This window comes from Oryx dammah, unplaced genomic scaffold (assembly GCF_014754425.2).
Source record: "Oryx dammah isolate SB20612 unplaced genomic scaffold, SCBI_Odam_1.1 HiC_scaffold_1, whole genome shotgun sequence".
NCBI lineage: Eukaryota > Metazoa > Chordata > Mammalia > Artiodactyla > Bovidae > Oryx > Oryx dammah.
In genome coordinates, this window is record NW_024070185.1 from 43,880,288 (window position 1) to 43,903,006 (window position 22,719).

General features: G+C 41.7%; 1 protein-coding gene across 1 annotated transcript in view; it reads left to right on the forward strand.

Moving 5' to 3' along the window:
- Positions 1 to 22,719, forward strand: part of PGM5 (phosphoglucomutase 5) — a 206,493-nt gene that overhangs the window by 139,492 nt on the left and 44,282 nt on the right. Inside the window, exons 8-9 of the mRNA XM_040248878.1 lie at positions 8,010 to 8,145; positions 11,650 to 11,833. Coding sequence (XP_040104812.1) covers positions 8,010 to 8,145; positions 11,650 to 11,833 — 320 coding nt within the window. The remainder of the gene's footprint in view (positions 1 to 8,009; positions 8,146 to 11,649; positions 11,834 to 22,719) is intronic.

The following is a 22,719-nucleotide window of genomic DNA, read 5'->3' on the forward strand; positions in this document are numbered from 1 at the left end:
GGATTTTTAGGACAGTGAAACTGTACTGTATGATACTGTAATGGTGGGTACATTTGTTAAAGCGCATGGAAGGTACAACAGCAAAAATGAACCCTAATGTGAACTGTGGACTCTGGGTGATAATGTGTCACCAGCGTAGGCTCATCATTTGTAACAAGTGTCCCATTCTGGTGCGGGCTGTTGATGGTGGGGAGGCTGTGTTTGTGGAGACAGGGACTATTACGAGAACTAGTACTTTTCATTCAGTTTTGCTATGAAGCTGAAACTGCTCTAAAAAATAAAATCTGTTAAAAATTTACTGGCAACAGTATGCTTATATAAATGTTAGTGTTAAAGAATTTTTTCTGGAATCTCATGTCCTAAAGATGGAACAGATGTGAATATATGAAATGAGGAAGTGAAAGAACTATTTTATTTGCTTTTTTTTCCCAAACAGCTGTTTGTATAGTGTAGAGATTTTGCCTGGGAACAAAGAGGGTGAAACAGCCTGGATGAATCCCTCTTCGTGCCTGGTCAGCAATAGTAGAAATGCCCAGGGGCCTTTGGGGATGAATCTGAAACTTTGTTTTTGAAGGTGGGGTCTCCCTGTGAGGTGAACAAAACCCATCCCCTAAGCTCAGCTTCCCCCAAGGCCAGTGTTAACAGCTCAGCAGTGCACCGCCTTCCCTGTCCTCATTTTCTGTCGAGTCCTACAGCCATCTGTTTGCCATGAAGTGATGGGACTAGATGCCATGACCTTAGTTTTTTGAATGATGAGTTTTAAGCCAGCTTTTTCACTCTCCTCTTTCACCTTCATCAAAAGGCTCTTTAGTTCCTCTCCACTGTCTGCCATTAGAGTGGTATTATCTGCGTATCTGAGGTTGTTAATAAGCTGATTTTTTAAAATTTATTAAACTTGGATGAACATCATTACACCCATTACATGTGTTCCCAAAGATTCTTATTCAATATTTTGTATGCACAACATATTGTGTAGATTTTCTATAATTTCCTATTCTTTAACAATTAGTATCAGGACTTCCCTGGTTAAGATTTCACTTTGCAATGCAGGGAGTGTGGGTTCCATCCCTTGTTGGAGAGCTAAGATCCCATATGCCTTGTGGCCAAAAAAGAAAAATATAAAACAGAAGCAATGTTGTAAAAAACTCAAAAAGACTAAAAAAATTTGTATTCATTTTTCAACTTTTCCTCTTCTTTTAAAAAATATTTTTTGTTTGTTATTATTTATTCAACTTTCCCTCTTCTTTTAGCTGCTTTGGTAAATTTCCTTTTGACTAAAGGTTAAGAAATAGAATAGCTGGGTCCAAAGCTGGGCACTGTTTTAAGGCTATTGATCATTATTGTTGTTCATTCGCTAAGTCAGGTCCAGCTCTTTGTCAGCCTATGGACTGCAACATGCCAGGCTTCCCTGTCCTTCACCATCTCCTGGAGTTTGCTCAAACTCATGTCCATTGTGTCAGTGATGCATTCAATCATGTAATCTTCTGTCTCTTCCTTCTCCTCCTGCCCTCAATCTTTCCCAGCATCAGTCTTTTCCAGTGAGTCAGCTCTTTGGGTGGCCAAAGTATTGGAGCTTCAGCTTTAACATCAAACCTTCCAATGAATATTCAGGGTTGATTTCCTTTAGGATTGACTAGTTTAATCTCCGTGCTGTCCAAGGAGCTCTCAAGAGTCTTCTCTAGCACCACAATTCAAAAGCATCAGTTCTTTGGCACTCAGCCTTCTTTATGGTTGAACTATCTCATCTGTACATGACTACAGGAAAAACCATAGCTTTGACTATATGGACTTTTGTCAGAAAGTGATGTCTCTGCTTTTGCATACACTGTATAGGTTAGTCATTGCTTTTCTTCCAAGGAACAAGCATCTTGTAATTTCATGGCTGCAGTCACTGTTCACATTGATTTTGGAGCCCCCCAAAATAAAATCTGCCACTGTTTCCATTTTTATCCCATTTATTTACCATGAAGTGATGGGACTGGATGCCAAGATCATTACCGCCAAATTATTCTACCAAACTGTACATGTTTACACTGGTACTTTGCTAGTACTAAGTGTTCCCTGCCCCTAATGAACCCTTGCTAATTTGAGAGTCCCACATGGGATTCCATTTTGTGGACTTTTCTTTGACTGAGGTGAGATTGAACATAAAATGTTTTTGACTATTAACATTTTTCTCTCTTGACAGTTGCTCATGTGTGCCTATCCACACAATTTTCTATTTGGGTCTCTCTTTTTTGGATTGACTTATAAAAACATTTTTAATATAAAGTTTAGTGGTCCTGTCATAGATATAGTATAAGCATATCTTCCCTCCATTTTTCACTCTTTATAGTGGGGTCTTAGGAAATCATTTGATGCCTTTGTTTGACTGTTTAATTTATCTGTCACTGTTACGGCACTATAGTTCACTTGCCTTGAAGTTATTAAAAGGAGAGCTGTTTCCCAAAAACCCCCTCTAAAGTACACTGTGAGAGTTCAGTGGAAACGTGTGCATGTAGTTCAAATCATCAGTGTTTCTATCCCCACCTCCAAGAGTTATAAAGAACATGGTTGATTTTACTTGATCATTGGCCCCTTGTGACTCTTGGCAGTGTTTAACTTGTAAGTGAGGATATCCAAGCCAATTCACAATTTATTATGTGGTTGGCTGCTAACAGTTGAGGTGAGTTTGTATGTTTTTTATATTTTTGATCATACTAAAATAACTCTCTACCCTAAATTATGACATCCTATCAGATGTCAAACTCAACAGCATCTCATGGGTCTATCTCCACATAATGTAATCCAGCTGGAGATTCAGAGTATGCAAAGCCCATGTTTTAGAACAAAAAGGTATTTCTCTCTACCCAGTAAATGAAAGTGACTTTTTTCAGCTATAAAAGGACAAAGGATTTTGAAGTTATCCCACTGGGCAGGGCTTCCTAGACTTGTTTTTTTGGCACTAGGCCATGGAGCTAACCCAGCATCTTCTAAATTTCTTCCATTTATGTAGCAGTGTGCACAGTTACTTGGATAGGACTAGATCACTCCATGCTGTGATGATTAAAAGTCCAAAGTCTTCTCAGGCTAGAGGCAATGACAACCAGATATCTAAAAGTGTCACTAGCAGACCATTGATCCGTGTACGGAGGAGCCAAAGACTTGATCATTTCTCCTTTTAAGTATTTTCATTGACCTCTCAAGGTTGTATATTTTCCTTTTTGAGGAAAAACATGTAACATCGCAAATGTAACAAGAGGTATAAATGGTTCATAGCTTTGGTGAGAAGTTCTCAAAAATGTCTAGCTTAACTAAGGTATTATTTCAGCCTATTTTCAAAGTTTAAACAGCTCGATGTCATTGGGTCTTCCTCTCTGAGTTACGTTTCATAACTCTGAACCCCAAGTACCCATTCTCATTACTCTGTTGAAGGAAGAAATGATCCACCCCATGGTCCTCATCCCCTTTCTTGTTGTTGTTGTTCACTTGCTAAGTTGTGTCCCACTCTCAGCAACCCCATGAACTGCAGCACTCCAGGCTTCTTGTCCTTCACTATCTTCTTGAGTTCGCTCAAATTCTTGTCCATTGAGTCAGTGATGCCATTCAACCATCTCATCCTCTATCGCCCCTTTTTCCTCTTGCCCACAGTCTTTCCCAGCATCAGGGTCTTTTCCAATGTGCTGGTCCTTTGTATCAGGTGGCCAAAGTATTGGAGCTTCAGCTTTAACATCAATCCTTCCATGAATATTCAGGGTTGATTTCCTTTATGATTGACTAGTTTAATCTCCCTGATGTCCAAGGGACTCCTGAGAGTTTTCTCTAGTACCACAGTTTGGAAACATCAGTTCTTCAGCACTCAGTCTTCCTTATAATCCAGCTCTCAGCCTTCTTTATGGTCCAGCTCTCACACATCCATATGTGACTATGGGAAAAATCATAGCTTTAACTATATTGACATTTGTAGGTAAAGTGATGTCTCTGCATTTTAATACACTGTCTAGGTTTGCCATAGCTTTTCTTCCAAGGAGCAAGCATCTTTTTGTTTCATGGCTGTAGTCACTGTAGTGATTTTGAAGCCCAAGAATATGAAATCTGCCACTGTTTCCACTTTTTCCCCATCTATTTGCCGTGAAGTGATGAGACTGGATGCCATGACCTTTGTTTCTTGAATGTTGAATTTTAAGCCAGCTTTTTCACTCTCCTCTTTCACCTTCATCAAGAGGATCTTTACTTCCTCTTCACTTTCTGCTTTTAGAGTGGTATCAGCAGCATATCTGAAGTTGTTATTGCTCCTGGCAATCTTGATTCCAGCCTGTGAGTCATCCATACAGCGTTTCACATGACATGCTCTGCACAGAAGTTAAATGAGCAGGGTGACAATATACAGCCTCGCCATACTCCTTTCCCAGTTTTGAATTTGTTTGTTGTTCCATGTCCAGTTCTGACTGTTGCATCTTATCCTATATACAGGTTTCTCAAGAGGCAGATAATGTGCTCTGGTATTCCCATCTCTTTAAGAATTTTCTCTACAGTTTGTTGTGATCCACACAGTCAAAGGCTTTAGAGTAGTCAGTGAAGCAAAAGTAGATTTTTTTTTTTTTGAATTCCCTTGCTTTTTCTATGATCTAGTATATGTTGACAAGTTGATCTCTGGTACCTCTGCCTTTTCTAAATTGATCTTGTACACATGGAAATTCTTGATCCACATACTACTGAAGCCTAGCTCAAAGGATTTTGAATATAATCTTGCTAGCATGTGAAATGAGTGCATTTGTACAGTAATTTGAACATTCTTTGGCATTGTCTTTCTTTGGGACTGAAGTGAAAACTGACCTTTTCCAGTCCTGTGGCCACTGCTGAGTTTTCCAAATTTGCTGGCATAATGGGTGTAGTGCTTTAACAGCATTATCTTTTGGGATTTGAAACAGCTCACCTGGAATTCCATTACTTCCACTAGCTTTGTTTGTAGTGATGCTTCCTAAAACCACTTGACTTCACACTCCAGAATGTCTGGCTCTAGGTGAGTGACCACACCATCTTGGTTATCTAGGTCATTAAAAGCTTTTTTGTACAGTTCTTCTGTGTGTTCTTGCCACCTCTTGTTAATATCTTCCACTTCTCTTAGGCCCTTGCTGTTTTTGTCCTTTATTGTGCGTGTCGTTGCATAAAATGTTCCCTTGGTATCTCCAGTTTTCTTAAAGAGAACTCTTTGTCTTTCCCATTCTATTGTTTCCTTTCTATTTCTTTGCATTGTTCACTTAAAAAGGCTTTTTTATCTTTCCTTGCTATTCTCTGGAACTCTGCATTCAATTGGGAATATCTTTCCCTTTCTCCTTTACCTTTCACTTCTCTTCTTTTCTTGGCTATTTGTAAGGTCTCCTCAGACAACCACTTTGCTTTCTTGCATTTCTTTTTCTTGGGGATGGTTTTGGTTACCACCTCCTATATAGTGTTATGAACCTCAGTCCATAGTTCTTTCTTGCTGTTTGCTAAAGTCAGAGGATAAAAAGTATGTGAATAACTAAGAACACTCTGTCTCAAAGTGTGTATTGAATCAGCACCATGTTGGTGCTTTATGTGAATTACCAATAAGAACAACCACCACCACCACCACCACTTGTGGTAACCGAGTCATTCACCTTAATACCTAGGCATAATCTAGTCACTTCCTCTTGATAGTAACCCATGGGGTAAGGGCTGTTCTTTCCCTGTGTTAGAGATGAGGCCAGCAAGTCACACAAAGGTCAGTGGCTGAGCCAGAATTTGAACTTCAAACAATTTGACTCCAGAGCCTTCCCTCTGAACTTGATTAAATTCATACGACAACCCCTCAAGATGGGCCATGGTGTCCCCATTTTACAAATGAGAACCCTAGGCTCAGGTTAACAATTTTTCAGTAACTTCTCACACACCTGAGAAGTAGCAAAGTTTGATTTTAAACCCTGATTCCAAAACCCTCCTCAAGCCTTTCCCGTTGAACCATCTTTCTTACACTACAACACATTCCTTTGTGTTTAGGACTTTATTCACTTCCAGAAAAGGTTACACTTGGCCAATAGACAGATACTTAAATGAGCCTGCAGCACATTCCTCTGGGTTCTTTTTGCACAAGAAGCTATGTGTTTAGCCTGCATGCTTCATTGTGTGAATGCCTCAATACAAGCTACCTCTGTTTGTAAATAGCTGTAGGAATAAGCTTCCCAGTTCCTTCCTGTCTCAGGACTTTGTACTGCTGTCCCTCAGCATGGAAGACTTTGTCCTGTCTCTGCAGGGCTGACTCTTCTCAGATATCAGATCAGATGTCGTCACCCCTGTGGGGCTAACCCTGACTCCCTGTGTTTGTTTCCTAAGGCTGCCACAAAAATTTACCCAAAATGGGGTGGCTTAGAACAACAGGAATTTATTTTCTTATCATTCTGGAGGCCAAGAGTCTCAAATCAAGGTTTTGGTAGAGCCATGCTTCCTCTGAAGGCTTGAGGGGAAATCTTTTCTTACCTCTTTCAGTTTCTAGTGGCTCCATCCGTTCCTCGGTTTATAGCAGCATAACTCCACTCTCAATGAAAAAGGTGGTAAAACTTAAAATTAAGAAAACTAAGATCCTGACATCTGGTCCCATCACTTTATGGCAAATAGATGGAGAAACAGTGGGACAGTGAGAGACTTTATTTCTTTGGGCTCCAAAATCACTGCAGATGGTGACTGCAGCCATGAAATTAAAAGACGCTTGCTCCTTGGAAGAAAAGCTATGACCAACCTAGACAGCATATTCAAAAGCAGAGACATTACTTTGCCAACAAAGGTCTGTCTAGTCAAGGCCATGGTTTTTCCAGTAGTCATGTATGGATGTGAGAGTTGGACTATAAAGAAAGCTGAGCGCTGAAGAATTGGTGCTTCTGAACTGTGGTGTTGGAGAAGACTCTTGAGAGTCCTTTGGACTGCAAAGAGATCCAACCGGTCCATCCTAAAGGAAATCAGTCCTGAATATTCATTGGAAAGACTGATGCTAAAGCTGAAACTCAGCACCTGATGAGAAGAACTGATTGCTTGGAAAACACCCTGATGCTGGGAAAGATTGAAGGCAGGAGGAGAAGAGGACAACAGAGAATGAGATGGTTGGATGGCATCACCGACTCAATGGACATGAGTTTGAGTAAATTCCGGGAGTTGATGATGGACAGGGAGGCCTGGCGTGCTGCAGTCCATGGGGTCGCAAAGAGTTGGGCATGACTGAGCGACTGAACTGAACTCCATTCCACTCTCTGCCTCAGTCTTCACATAAACTACTATTTTGTATTTCTCCCCTGTCTTTTCTTCTAAGAACACTTGTCATTGCATTTAGGTCCTACCTGGATAATCCAGGCTGATCTCATCTCAGCATCTTTAATTATATCGGCAGGACTGTTTTCCCAAACAAGCTTACCTTCACAGGTTTGTGGTGGGCCACGGGGAGCAGTGGCATATCTTTAGCAGGGGGAACATAGGATGCCATTCAGCCTGCTCTAGGAAAGTCGTGCTGCTCTAATAAAGCAGCCTTTGCTGATGTCATGCTCTGTGGCAGCATCACCCAGTTGCATTTTTGTCACCATCCTTGTGCTTGTTTGGTTCACCTTGTTCTTTTGTCTGCTTCTCTGTTGCTTGTCACTGCCTACTTGAACCCCAGCTTTATGAATGAAGAGCTGTCTCATTCACTGCTGGGCCCTGTCACCTCCCCCAATGCTGGTGTAGTGGAAGGGTCACCAAATATTTGCTGAATGAACAATACAAATGTGACCTCAGGTTGGCTCTCTGATCCTTTCAACAATTTCCAGGGTTTTCACTTTTTATATTATTTATTTTATTTGAATTTCACTTGCATATGTTTGGAAATACAAGTATATTATGGGGTATATATTTAACACAATAGATAAATCAATATATATGCTATCATTTCAATATAACACTCAAGTTCTAACTGTCTTAATAGTTCATTTAGCTTTAATTTTTCCCCCATGAGCAAATCTTCAGAATAATATTTCTTTCTCCCATAGGCTCTGATCACCTCCGGGAGAAAGATGGCCTCTGGGCTGTCTTGGTCTGGCTCTCCATTATTGCTGCCCGGAAGCAGAGTGTGGAGGAAATTGTCCGAGATCACTGGGCCAAATTTGGCCGCCACTACTATTGCAGGTGAGAAGGCTAAGGGTCTCCATATGAACCTTAGGAAATTCCTTTTAGAAAAGTTAAAAAAAAAGGAGGGGGGGCTAGAATCTTATGAAGGAAGCATCTTTCAGAAAGATCTGAGGAATACAGAGGCTAGAGCGAGATAACCCCTGAGAGGTGGTTGAGGGTGGTATCAAGGTAGTACCAAATTAGAGGATACAACTTTCCCTACCTCTGGTGACACCTGAATGTAATCTTTTCATCAGTGCCTATACAGTGGGCAGCCATCCTGAGATGAAATTTGAACTGTAGAACCTCAAAAGGTCCTCTGGCAGCCATTAAAAGTTGTACAGTCAGACCAGGGGTTTTTCTTGTTGGTTTTCCACCCATACTTATCAAGGAAATGGGGGAAGAGACAGAAAGCTGCCACAGATCAGGGTGATTTTTGTAATCCTCTCCCTACCATTCTTTGTCTTACCTCCCCACTAATGGTCCACATAGTGACTATTAGTGGGTTGGGAGCCTCAACTACCTTCCTGTTGCTGAAGTAAGCAAGGGGGAACAGTCTTTGGCTTGTGGCTGCCAGCTAGATATGTGTACCTAGAGATGCTATTCGTGTATAAATAGTACCAAACCATGGTTTAGGAGGAGCAGTGGTCTTAAAAGATGTTAACTGTGAGGCTGTGGAATTAGGGCAGATAATCTTTGGGTAGTCTCAGCAGCTCTCAGTATATTAAAAACAGACACTGTACCTCATTTGCTTTGCTTTTGAATAGTTAGCTACTTGGAGGTTTGGTTGCATTTCAAGAGCTTAAGGGACAGAAAGAAAGCTTTAGACTTCCCTTATAAGGTGATTGTTTCTTCTCTTAAGAGGTCATTTACTTAGATAAACATCAGAGAGTAAGGAAGCTTGCAATATTACTCATTAAAATCCAAGAGGCTGCAGTGCTCTGGGAAATGGAGACAGCCTCATATTCTTGGTTCCTATCTAATTAAGAAGGCTAAGGATGTGACAGCCTGCAAATCATCTCGAATTATTCATTGTATTATAAAATAAAAACTGTAAAGGCAGGTAGGAATTTGTTTTATTCACTAGTATTTCTAACAGCCACCCCAAATCCTGATTCTTGTGGGCTCTTTTGGCATACCAGAGGGGCCAGTTGGCACAGAAAATCCTTTTATTGTCTGAAGCTGTGCCATAAAATCCAACCTGATAAAATATATTTTGATTGCCAACCTCTGGCTTAGTGAAAGCACTTTGAGTCAGGGATGTGTTCCTCATAATTTGTGGAATGATTATCTAGCTTTCTGCCAGCATTTTGAAGACATGGTGTTATGATAAGTGTATTTATAATACAGTTCATTTTTTTGTGGCCAAGAGCTTACATGATAATTACTTTTTTCATAACAAATACCATATTAGAGAATATAATGCAGTGGAGATATAAATTCTTGTAGGGCATTCAATTATGATTCAGGTTTCTGTCCAAAGAGATCACAGAGATAAAGAAAAAGGGAGGAGGGAGGAGGTAAAATGAAAGCGAACATTTCCTCCAGCCCCCGGGAAAGCTAGGTTGCAGTGCTTGTGAAGGAGTACTATTTATAGCCTGTTTTCTTAGTGGGCAGGAGACAATCAAATTTGGTTTAACTGATACTGAGCCTGAAGTTGTATCTGAGAAACTAGATGATTTTCCCTGTATGAGTGGACCCCAGAAAGGATTCTCCATTTTAAAATTTCTCTCCTTGAACGTGTGTTGGTAGTGGTGATGGTCAGAGGGGCTTGTTTGGGGGAGTGAGGGGAAGTTGTGGTAGAACTTACTCGTGTTTGAAGATGAGTGTTGGGGCAGCTGGTCTGATGATCTCAGCCATGGCTGAACGTGACCTGTCACATTCGTGTATTTTCTCAACTTCTAAGACTCTTTCAGAGCCTCTCTATCTCTTACTAGAGCCTCTTTTTATCCCATCCTCGTGCCCTTTTCTGCTTGGTTGGGTCTTTACCTTCCCAACAAACTACTGATAAAGAGAATCTAGGCTTAGAACACAAGCTGAGAAAGAATGTTCTGAGAAGAGTTCCCTGTTGTTTTGTTTCTCAGGCTGGGAGGACACACCTTCTGTAGGAGGGAGAGAACATAAGAAGAAAGGGCTGTAGGTGCAGGGACCCATTGTTAGACACGGTTTCAGTCCATGTTGGTGAATAACCTGATGTTTACTGAAGTCTCAAAAGATCTTGGGTGGAGAAAAACTGTCAACTATTCAGATCTTCCTTCTTTAGTTCACTCTGAGAACTCACCTTCCCTGTGTTAAAGAAAGCCCAAATTTGAGATCCCATCACTTGAGCACAGCTGCCCCTCCTAGGGTTTCCTTCTTAAACAGACCTCCCTGAGTATGCCATTAGGACTTGGCCAAACCCATCTGACACTAGGAAAGACCCTATAGTTTCTTTATGATAGTGACTAAGTATAAAAGTAAGAGCTTTAAGCACCAGTGTCTGGCATTGTGCCAACTACTTGGTATGTATTATCCTATTTAAACCCAGCAACAACAAATGAGATAGGTGTTATTTTTAGTCTTTGTCCCCCCCTCTAATCACCTCCCAGCCCCATTGTTATATGTGATGTTCTTGGCTAGGAGGACCTTTTTTTTTTTTTTTTTAAAGAAACAATTGTAATATTTCTTCCAAGTTTCCAAGAGAATTTTATGGTACATTGATTTCCCTTCCCCATCTCTCTTCCCTGCCTTGATTCCTCTCTCTCCTCCCTTTCTGCCTTCACCTCCTCCCATATTCATTCCAGTGCTTACAAAAACCACTGCTTATCAGAAGCAACAGAGAGAACAAAACAGAGTAGATCTCTGCCATCCTGGAGCTTACAGTTCTCATGAGCAAAGACAAGAAATAAGTAGATTAATATATAAACAAAGCAAATACAGATTGAGATAACTACCAAAAGAAGATGTAAAGGATGATGAGCGATGGGGAGAGATAGAGGGGAGGTGCCTTAGAGGTCTTGTCAGAGAAAGTGTTTCTAGGGGTGACAGTAAATCTGAAAATTGAAGGAAGGAAATGCATCAGCAATTGGAATAGCCTGGAGAAGACTGTACCAGGGAGAGGAAATAGCAAGAGCAAAGGCCCAGAGGGTGGAGCAGCTTTGAGGACTGGAGAGGAGGCCTGTATGGCTGCAGCATAGTGAACAAGGGCCAGAATGAGACACAGCCAAGTCAAGGAGGTGGGCATGTCGTATCCCACAGGACTTTATAGACTGTGGTGAGTGTTTTAAATTTTAATCTCAAAATGATGGGCACTTTTGGAGGGATTCAGAGGAAAGGCTGGCCGTGATTTAATGTTTACAGGATGCTGCTGCTACTGTGGGGAATGAGCGAGGGACTGGGGAAAGAGGTTGACCAGCTGTGGGTGCTTTCTGTGCTGTTCTTCCACGGAAACAAAACCAGTGACTAGACAACCCGAGAGGCCTGCCTGGCTGCTGTTTCTCCGATTAGATTTGTCTTTAGCCTGTGTCCTGTCCCCCTCACCAGGTTTGACTATGAGGGATTAGAGCCCAAGACGACCTATTACATCATGAGGGACCTGGAGGCCTTGCTCACAGATAAGTCCTTCATCGGCCAGCAGTTTGCTGTGGGGAGCCACGTGTACAGTGTGGCGAAGACAGACAGCTTTGAATACGTGGACCCTGTGGATGGCACCGTGACCAAGAAACAGGTACTTGCTAGGACGTTGCCAGAACAGGTTATCAAATGATGAGAGGCCGGGGGAAATGCAAAGTGTCCTGCCACCGGAGAGGTCTTCAGGGACAGTCTACTGTGATTCCTTCATTTTATAAACGAGAGCCCTGTAGCCAGCAGAGAGGAAAGCCCTCGGTGAAGATTACCTGCCTACTTAATGGCAGCGGGTGGATTAGAACATATGGCCCTGGCTCTCTGTCCCGTCTTCTTTCCACCTGGTAACTGATCGGCCTCAACACCATGAATGGATTTAGACTCAGCGTTTCTTCCTGGAATATTTGCAACCTGAGTCTCTCTATGTAGTGGCCACGATGGGTGACAGATTCAGAAAAGTTTCCAACAACTTTTCCTTGGGACCCGCAGGTGCAGCGATGTTTCACCTTTTGTTACCTTACATCTTTGAGGAATGAAGGGAGCTTAGCCAGATGGGTTTGTTGCTCCTGATAGGGGAAGAAAAAATCGGACATTTTGCCCCACAACCCCAAAAAGAAAATCTCTGGTTGAGAAGTATCATGAAAGATAAGTGGCAAAATTGACCACAATTTCTTCTGTGATCTCATCTCTGTGAATTGTATAAGAGACATGGAAAGTGATTACAATTGTTTTTCTTCTCAATTTTGACAATGTTGGTCACTCTGGGAACATATTTTATCATTTATAGTCTGAATAAGACATTCTGGGTAATGTTAAGAAAAGTTCCATTATAAAATTCCCCAGTTCTTACCTTCTTATACATGCCTCATCAACTACAGACAACAAAATAAATCAGATGCTGTAGATTGAGGGGACTAGATATAATGGTAGATATTGCTGTTTTTACTTTGACTAGTGTCTTATACTTAGTCCTTATCCTGGGGTCCTCTGACTTGCTGATGTTCCAAAGCCCAGTGCCCTCATGTTACTCTGGTTGCATTCTTAGTCTAGTCTGCTTTAGTTTTACAGTGATCTTTCATCTCTGTCAAAATGTCAGTCTTTTATTCTAGAAGGCCTTCCATAGCTGGACAAATCATCACAGTCTTACTTTAGAAAGGTGTAGGATAGTGGAAAAACTAGTCATGAAGAAGTTTGAAGACCCAGAATTGAATCCTGCTCCCACCACCTACTAGTTGGGAGAGTTGTTAGATTTCTTTGGTCTCTGGTTTCTTTCTCATCTGCAAAACATCTGTGTCACAGAGTTGTTTTAGAAATAGAATGAAATAACATATACAAAAACTCCTAGGCTTTACACAGGGAGAGCACCATGCATCTTTCATGGCTATGATTTGTTTTGCACAAGAATGCTTTCTTGTAGACTGGATTGAATTCTCTCTAAAATAATACCAGTGAGTCCTGGAGATGGGAAGCCAGGAGCTCAGCCATCTTTGAACCTCCATGCCTCAGATAAAATTCTGTTCCAGTTTTGTACCATATTCTCACTTCTGTTTCATACAAAGTCCTCAGAACAAACTTCCCTAATCTAAGACTAATTTTGTTGTTGTTGCTATAGAACTCAAGAGTCGTAAAATACATGCTTTCTAAAGTATCCCTGAGAAGTTTTTTCTCCCCCGATGAGGCCATCTTGAAAACGATTCCTTGAAGGGATTGTCTAGTCATTGGTAGGTTCTGAACTTGATCTCCTTATGCAGAGCTTGAGCTCATTTGTTTTGCTGTTAAATCTGCTAACGCTCTGCTTTGTTTCTTCTTCAGTGGCCTCAGCATTTGGGTGCTTTTTTCTTGACTCCTCTTTAATCTTTCACATCAGGCTAATTCTTCAACTGGATTTCAAATGTGGCCTTTGATTTATTCCATGTCCCTCCCCTTCAACCCTGAATATTGGTTTCCGTTTTCACTCTAGAATTTATTGATTTTTTTCCATATTCTTTCATCTGGATTTCCCTAGTGGCTCAGACGGTAAAGCGTCTGCCTGCAATGCAGGAGACTTGGGTTCAATCCCTGGGTCAGGAAGATCCCCTGGAGAAGGAAATGGCAACCCACTCCAGTACTCTTGCCTGGAAAATTCCACTGATAGAGGAGCCTGGTGGGCTACAGTCCATGGGGTTGCAAAGAGTTGGACACGACTGAGTGACTTCACTTTCACTTTCATATGAGCTCAAAGGTGACCATAAATACTATCAGAACCTGCTCTTGGGAGTTTCTTTGGTAATGAAGGAAGGGTGGTTGTTCGTCTTCCCAGATTCTAGGACCCAAGTGATGCCTTCATCAGCTGGTGTCCCAGAGTCACACTGGAGCTTCCTGCAGGTCTGGGTTGAACTCACTGGGGGTTTTGGGAGATCAGTTAACACTCAGGTTCATACCTGTTGTCAGCAAATCATAGATGGTTCTTTCACCACAGATGGTCCTGTTGGCATACAGGGGAAATTCCTCCACAGGTGGGGCCGTTGCTAAGCTTTCACTCCCGAGGCCTATGTCTCAGAATTCCTGGGATGTCAGGATTATCAGCATTCACTTCTGGGGACAATTGAGGCTGGGGAAATTGAGGCATGGTTGCAAGATACACTGCTGCTTCTGCTGCTAAGTCACTTCAGTCATGTCCAACTCTGTGTGATCCCATAGATGGCAGCCCACGAGGCTCCCCTGTCCCTGGGACTCTCCAGGCAAGAACACTGGAGTGGGTTGCCATTGCCTTCTCCAATGCATGAAAGTGAAAAGTGAAAGGGAAGTCGCTCAGACATGTCCGACTCTTCGCGACCCCATGGACTGCAGCCTACCAGGCTCCTCAGTCCATGGGATTTTCCAGGCAAGAGTAATGGAGTGGGGTGCCATCGCCTTCTCCACTATCCATTCCTAAAAGACATATTTGAATTTAAATAAACTGGTATTATTTTAAAATAGCTATAAAATAAAATGCTTTGGTGCATTTATTCAATAGATATTTCTTGTCAGTTCAGTCAGTTCAGTCACTCAGTCATGTCCGACTCTTTGTGACACCTTGGACTGCAGCAGGCCAGGCTTCCCTGTCCATCACCAACTCCCGGAGCTTGCTCAAACTTATGTCCATTGAGTCAGTGATGCCATCCAAGCATCTCATCCTCTGTCATCCCCTTCTCCTCCTGCCTTCAATCTTTCCCAGCATCAGGGTCTTTTCAGATGAGTCAGTTCTTTGTATCAGGTAGCCAAAGTATTGGAGTTTTAGCTTCAGCATCAGTCCTTCCAGTGAATAATCAGGACTGATTTCTTTTAGGATGGACTGGTTGGATCTCTTTGCAGTCCAAGGGACTCTCAAGAGTCTTCTCCAACACCACAGTTCAAAAGCATCAATTCTTCGGCGCTCAGCCTTCTTCACAGTCCAACTCTCACATCCATACATGACTACTGGAAAAACCGTATTTCTTGAGATGTTTCTTGAGAGCCTACCAAATGCATATAATTGGTTTTTCTCATGGTGCAGTTTTTTTACTGAAGTATAGTTGATTTACAATGTTGTATTAATTTCTGCTATACAGCAATTGATTCATTTATACACACATGTACATTCTTTTTTAAAATATTCTTTTCCATTATGATTTATCATAGGATACTGAATATAGTTCTTTGTGCTATACAGTAGGATCTTGTTATTATCCATTCTGTATATAATAGCTTATATCTCCTAAACCTAGTGGTACAGTTTTTTAATATAAATTTATAACAGCTTCACTGAGATAAATAATTCATGTCACATGCAATTCACCCATTTAAAGTGTACCATTCAGTGGTTTGTAGTACATGGACTTGTGCAGTTGATGCCTTGTGCTGGCTGGGTGATCTTAGGCAAGTTACTCAGCTTCCCTGTGCCTTTCTCTCTTGTCTGTGGAAATAGGAATAGTAATTGTGGCTGCCTCATACAGCCATTGGGAGAATTCAATCAGATAATACATATAAAGTCCTAGTATTTAATACATATTAATAAATTATTAACTTAAATAAGTTATATTAAAAGAACAGCCTTGGGAAAGCAAGATTTTGGCATTTAATGAACTATGCATGAGTGCTAAGTTGCTTCAGTAGTGTCCAACTCTTTGTGACCCTATGTAGCTTGCCAGGCTTCTCTGTCTGTGGTAAGAAAAGCAGGGGAAAGAATTCAACAACATACAGCTTTGCAGGGTGTCACGTGAAGACATGGGAAAGCCCCTCAGTTTCTGTGTTATCTGTGAATTGATTCAAACTCACATTTCTCTGCTTCCCCCAACATCCTCTGTCCTTTGTCACACACACACTTCGCTTCAAAAAGAAAAAGGATTTTTAAGGCAGCTCTGTTTCCTTTTTGTCCTTCATTTGAGGTCAGAGTCAGGGAACAGACCGTGGGAAAATAAAGTTGTTTCACATGTATCTCTAGAGATAAAGAAGAAATGTTTCTCCATCGAAAATGAAATTAAAATCCTGTTCTGGTGATAAGCCACTCCCCCATCCCCCACCCCCGTCCACTCCACTGCTACGAAAAAGTTCAGCAAAGTCTGTCCTGCCTGTGAGATTCTGCGGAGCCTCAGTCAGGGAGCAAGAAGGAGGGACTTCCCTGGTGATCCTGTGGCTAAGACTTTGCATTCCCAACGCAGGGGGCCCGAGTTCAATTCCCAGTCAGGGAACTAGATTCCACGTGCTACAACTCAAAGATCCTGGCACAGCAAATTGAAAAAAAAAAAAAAAAGGAGCAAGAAGGAAACCCCTCACATGAATTCCCAGGGACTTCACTGGCCTTACTGTGGCCTGTCAGATCTCATGGAATTTATTATGGCTGCCTCCAAGTGTCTGATATTTTTGTGACCGTGGGCGTGAAGAGAAAAGTTGATGTGTGCCTTCCACTAAACAGGACCCAAGAGAGACTCTCATTTAGAAATAGCAGTTGAATGAGGTGTGGTTCAATAATAGAAGCTCATCCTTTGTGGTCCCAAGAGGATATGTCACTGGTTATTTTCTGGTTGGTAAAATCTAGTAACATGAATGAATGATGATGGTTTCTTCAAATGCAAGTGGAAAAAGTAGCCAATAGCTAGCTACTCTAAGAATAAGGGTATAGTTGTTGATTAATAGTTGCATAAAGGGTAGCCCAGTCTTTTCTCAAGGATGGACTCATCGTGCAAATATCAATATTTTCCCTGGTGTTTGGCACAGTCTCTCTTCCCTCAACAGTCACTATCCTGGGGGGCGTTATGGATACCCAGATTTTCTCTTACCATTGTCCTTCCTCATCCCCTCCTTATACCCCTAACTATGAGACTCTCTTGGCTCTGGGAGAAGGGGTGCTCCAATTCCAGTTCTGTGAAAGAAAGACAACTTGACAAATGGTACCAGCACCAAGTGAAGGCATATTGCCACTAGAATGGGCCTCAATCCAGAACTATGACCTGTAATTTGAAAATTAGCTTTGAAATGAGAAACCTTGATACTTTAGGAGCAAAATTTAACCAACTGAGTCTCTCTTTATGACTCATCCAGCTCCCATATTTCTGTTTACCAAGATCAAAATCATTAAATTCTATGAGTGCTGAAGTAATTTGCAAGTAGAAGTTCAGCTGATATTAAAAAAAACAAAACACTGATGTAAATAAATGCATACCAGTTAGCTGATGTGGAAAACCAAATCCAATTTGATTATGTCAGACTAACTCCGAACTTATTAATACCTCTTCAAGTTATGCAAGCTGTGTGGAAACATTTTGATGTCGTCCTCAACCTGGAAAAAAGAGCCATTTGAAATTAGTTCAGAGAAAAAGTACACTTTGAAGACTGATTCTGAAGTTGATTTGCTTTTAATGTTGTTATTTTAATATGTAGGGAGGTGTCTGTACTTTTTAATTTCAGTGTTTAGAAATAATAAAGATAGCAAATTGGCAATCTTGAAATCACATTTTAGTCTGACATGTGGTGCTTTAATATATACCATGGTATTGCCAACTCCTGGTCAATAGATATAGAGGTTTACTGAAGCCTCGTTTCTGGCAGCCTCACATGAAGGCAACTGAACAGTGTCAGCTGAAAAACCTAGGGCTCTGGAGGGGCTCTCTATTCAGAGTTAACTGGTCAGCCTTTAACTTCAAGCTTAAACTTTTATTATGTTCCAGTCAATGAACCAACTAAGAGACTGTCTTATTAACAGCCCTTGTCCTATAACATGCCATTTGCTGGAGTGTGGTTTGCACACCTAGAAGTAGAATTGAACATATCACTTCAGTCAGACTTGTTATCCCACCTGTAGATTTAGTTAAATCTGAATGTTAGAACCCATTAATGGTCCTCCTGTGACACACGCAAGTGACACACATGTTTAGGGAGTAAAGTGTTATCATTACATATATACTGTGATCAACTCTGGGTTAACAAACCCTTTTTCTGGGCTTCCCTGATGGTCCAGTGGTTAAAACTCTGCATTTCTAATGCAGAGGTTGCAGGTTTGATCCCTCATCATGGAACTAAGATCCCACATGCTACATGGCACAGCCAAAAATTAAATTAAATTAAAAAAAAAAAGAAATCCTTATGCTGTTACAAGTTGTGGTTGTTTAAAAAATTCCTCTTAATAAATATATGTTCCTTTCCTACCTTACTACAATATGGTGAAGGTAGTAGAAGTTTGAGTCATTCGTGTCTGACTCCATTGAATGACTAGTTTTCAAATATCTACTGCATGCCAATCAGCTTGCTGGGCATCGAGGATATAGCAGCACATAGGACTTGCCAGCAGGAAAGACAGACTGCCATTAAACTTGTAACGACTACAGGGTTTATTGAAGAACATTACAGAGAAATCACTTATTTGGAAGTGCATAGCAGAAGGAGGGCTTCCCTGGTGGCTCAGACAGGAAAGAATCCGCCTGAAGTGTGGGAGACCTGGGTTCGATCCCAGGGTTGGAAAAATCTCTTGGAGGAGGGCACTCAAGTATTCTTGCCTGGAGAATCCCCATGAACAGAGGAGCCTGGCAGGCTAGTCATGGAGTCACAAAGAGTCAGACACGACTGAGCAGCTAAGCACAGGACAGCAGAAGGAACAAACCTAGACTGGGGCTCTGGAAAGCTCTCCATGGGAAGATGATAGCTGTGCCCTAAAGAGAGGATGGGGGCTGGCTCAGGTGAAACTGTCTTATCAGACTACTGTACATGTTTTTCTTCCATCAACTGTACTTACACTGTTGTTTAGCTTTCCAGAGAAAGAGCTGAGTTTCCTATGTGCTGTCACATTCCCAAGGGGATGTTAGAATGGCTGTGACTGATTCCAACTCCAGTGCTCATTCTACAGCACTGTGGTTGTGAGAAATAAAGATAATTGGGCCTCTTGGTAGATACTTTGAAGATTATGGGTTAAAAATTGTTTTTCCTGATGGGTACTTTTCCTGTGATTTTGCCTGTTTGCCTTCCGATCACCGAACATGTATTCAGTGCTTTGTACTGACCTGTTGGCTGATTCGGAAAGAGAGAAGTTAGTTGGGAAGTTCTGACTCACCTCCTTCTGATTCATTTGGGTTTTGTTGTAATGAATCACCTTTTCCTGACATAACTGATTGCTTTAGGACTATCTTCTAAAATGTTGGTAGTATTGATAGAAACCTGCTAAGATGTGTGATAAGAATCTAAGCATTCTGGAATGGCATCCTAGTAAACTCCCTACTGAAGTACTAATGTGTGTGTATAGTCAGGAAGGCAGCTGTCCCCAAGAAAATTAACTGTTAAAGGATAAAGCTGCAACCTATCACAGGAACTGAGGGAGGAAACTACCCCTGTTGTCTGGGTAAAGTATGTCTGAATTCAAAATATCCCAGAACCAGGCCTGGTGCTGAGTGAACAGATATCAGCAGCCATCTTGGCTAAAGACACAGGGAAACGGAATGTGTATGACCTAGATCCATTGTTCCAAACTTGATAGTTGAAATCTGGATGAGGACTAGCTTGTCAGTCTTCAGTTTCCAAGTAGGCTTCTCATTACTAATGTGACTTTTGCTGGATAGGTGTTTTAAAAGTGTACTTAAGAAGCCATTTGACCTTGATTTTTTCTAGATGAGCATTTGCAATTGTTGGTTTCCAAGAGTGCTGGTTGTTTATTTAAAAGTCTAGATGAGATTTGCTCCCGAGGGTAGGACAGCTGGGTACAGCTATGTAGTCAGTGCACTGCACAAAGGCAGGGGCCTAATTGGGGAGGAGAAGCTAAAGTCCAGACCAGCCAAGAGGAAGGATGTTTCTGTGTAATTTGTCCACCCAGAGGGGGCACTGCCTGTAATTTATATAAGGGTATGGATTGGACTAGCAGCTGCCCAGCTCAGCCACTATTGAACTCATGCTCGCAGCTAACTCTATGACTTAAACAAAGAAAAATGGGGTAATTCTAGGTAATTGTTTTCATGGCAAAAAATGTCTATCCAATCCAAATCTTCTGCTTTCTAGGCTGCATGCTTTCTTCTACAAAATATGGTTCAGATGTTACACAGTGATATTTTCACCTTGACGCTTTCCAGATAAATCAGTGGGATTTCCTGTGGGAAGTAACATGTGAGTCAATCTCGCAGAATCTCTCTCTTCCAAGCCTGCCCTGTCTCCAGGTTCATATGCCTGGGGGAGCCAACAGGCTGGATAGGTGACACTGTACGGATTTCAGGGCCATGCGCTGTGTTCCCTTGGAATTCATCCTAAGTCAGTATTTGACTAGGGCAGATGCTGCCAAAGAACTATTGGTAATGTACAGTTCCTCCTTCCCCGCCTGGCTGCAACATGTCATAGAATCTCCAAACCCACATCTGGCAGCTCTGCTTGTACTTAGCATCTTGCAAATTTCCCTGCATTGATTTACACAAGGGCTTTAAAAAAAATTCATGTATCAAACATTTATCAGATACCTACTCTACGTAAAGCTCTGTGCCAGTTTAGGGGACCCATACAAAGTCACAGGAGATATTGTTCAAATATTTCACATGAAAGCAAAGAATGGCTATCAGTGGTTTCATATGGTTCAACTAAGATTACAAGCCTGGAGCCAGAAGAAAAAAGATAGGCTGAAACCCTGGCTCCTCCATTTACTGGTTGTGTGACCTTGAGCAAGTTTTCTAACCTCCCTTTTTTTAGTAAAAGGAGAAAGTGGCCTGGATTACCCCAAGGTCTTCCTTTTAGGACCTTAAAATTCTAAAATTGGCCAACCAGGAAAGAGGGTTTTTTTTTTTTTTAATCAAAAAGCCATTCAGTGGGAAGCATGAAGAAGATAAATGGTAACATATCTGTGTGTGTAGTAGTGATTTCAGAGGACATGACAAAGTTTTAAAAATAAAATTAATTTTAACTGCCCAATTTAAAAATATATATGTAGCATTGCTAGGAGACTCAGGTTTGATTCCTGGGTTGGGAAGATCCCCTGGAGAAGGGAATAGCAACCCACTCCAGTATTCTTGTCTGGGGAATCCCATGGACAGAGGAGCCTGGAGGGTTGCAGTCAATTGGGTCGCAAAAAAGTCAGACATGACTGAGTGACTAACACGCATATACACACATGTAGCATTACACCACAAACCATTGCCATTTAGGCATTATACAGCAATCTTTGGCAAAATCTGGAAAGTTGGACAAATTAGAGCACAGCACCATTTTCACTAAGAGCTTTAACCTAGAAAAAGAATTCTCTTTACATTCTCTTTACAGCAGCTGCTGCTGCTGCTGCTAAGTCACTTCAGTCGTGTCTGACTCTATGTGACCCCATAGACGGCAGCCCACCAGGCTCCCCCGTCCCTGGGATTCTCCAGGCAAGAACACTGGAGTGGGTTGCCATTTCCTTCTCCAATGCATGAAAGTGAAAATTGAAAGTGAAGTCGCTCAGTTGTGTCCACTTTACAGCAGCAGTGATTTGTAATTTTTAAAGCACTTCTCACATACATTTTCTGATCTGATACAACAGCCCAGCAAGCCAGGGTGTATTATTTTCATAAACTTTTTAGGAAACTAAAGGTTGGAGAGCTTAAGTGACTTACTCAAGACCACCAGCTGATAGAGCTAGCCAGGATTCTAGTCCTATTCTCTCTTTGTCGCTGTTATTCCTGTATCACTTCCACACTGACTCTCCACCAACAGCAAACCAAAAAGGGGCAGATATGGGGAGGAAAAGAAATACTATAGAGATAGCTGGAAGCAGACTGAAGGATTTCTGGGTGGAGTGGCTCTTTAACAATTCTGTTTCACTGGGACAAAGATAAGGTGGGAAAACCTACCCTGGTCACTGAAGCATATAGCTATGGTCACTCCAAGGGGGAAAAGACCCTAGGCTGGAAGTGCAATGCCCCATCCCATTAATTAACATTATCATCTAATGGAGGAGGACATCTTTCTCCCTTCTTTGAGTGTGGCTGTTGTGTCATCATGGAAATGTCAGCTGCTATAGCTGCTGCGGTTACAGTGGTATCATGGATCCCTTCAATACTGCTTCAGAAATTCCTTAGGCAATTGTGCTAAAAAGTTGGTGTCAGATGCTCAAGAGAAGATGCTTCCAGTGGTTCTGCTGCTGACAAGGTACAAGGAGGAGGCTTTCAGGACTCAGCAGCAACATGATGTTTCATTAGGCCCCTGTGTTATGGCCTCCTAAGACCCCAGTTTGCTGGTAGTGTATGCCAGAAACCTCAGTTCATAAAGACATCTTCCTTAAGACTGACATGTAGGATAGTCAGTCACTTGATACATGAAGTAGGTGACCTAGAGAAAAAAAGACTACTAGTCTGGTGTCCACACATGGCTACACATTAGAATCGCCTGGAGGGCTTTTACAGTACCGATGCCCAAGTCACACCCCATACAAACTCAATCACCATGTCTGTGTGAAAGCAAGGTACCACTATTTTTAAAGACCCCCTGGCTGATTTCAGTATGTATTAATTTTTGCAGTTAATGGGCTAGCTAACAATTTTTACAAGATCACACAACTGG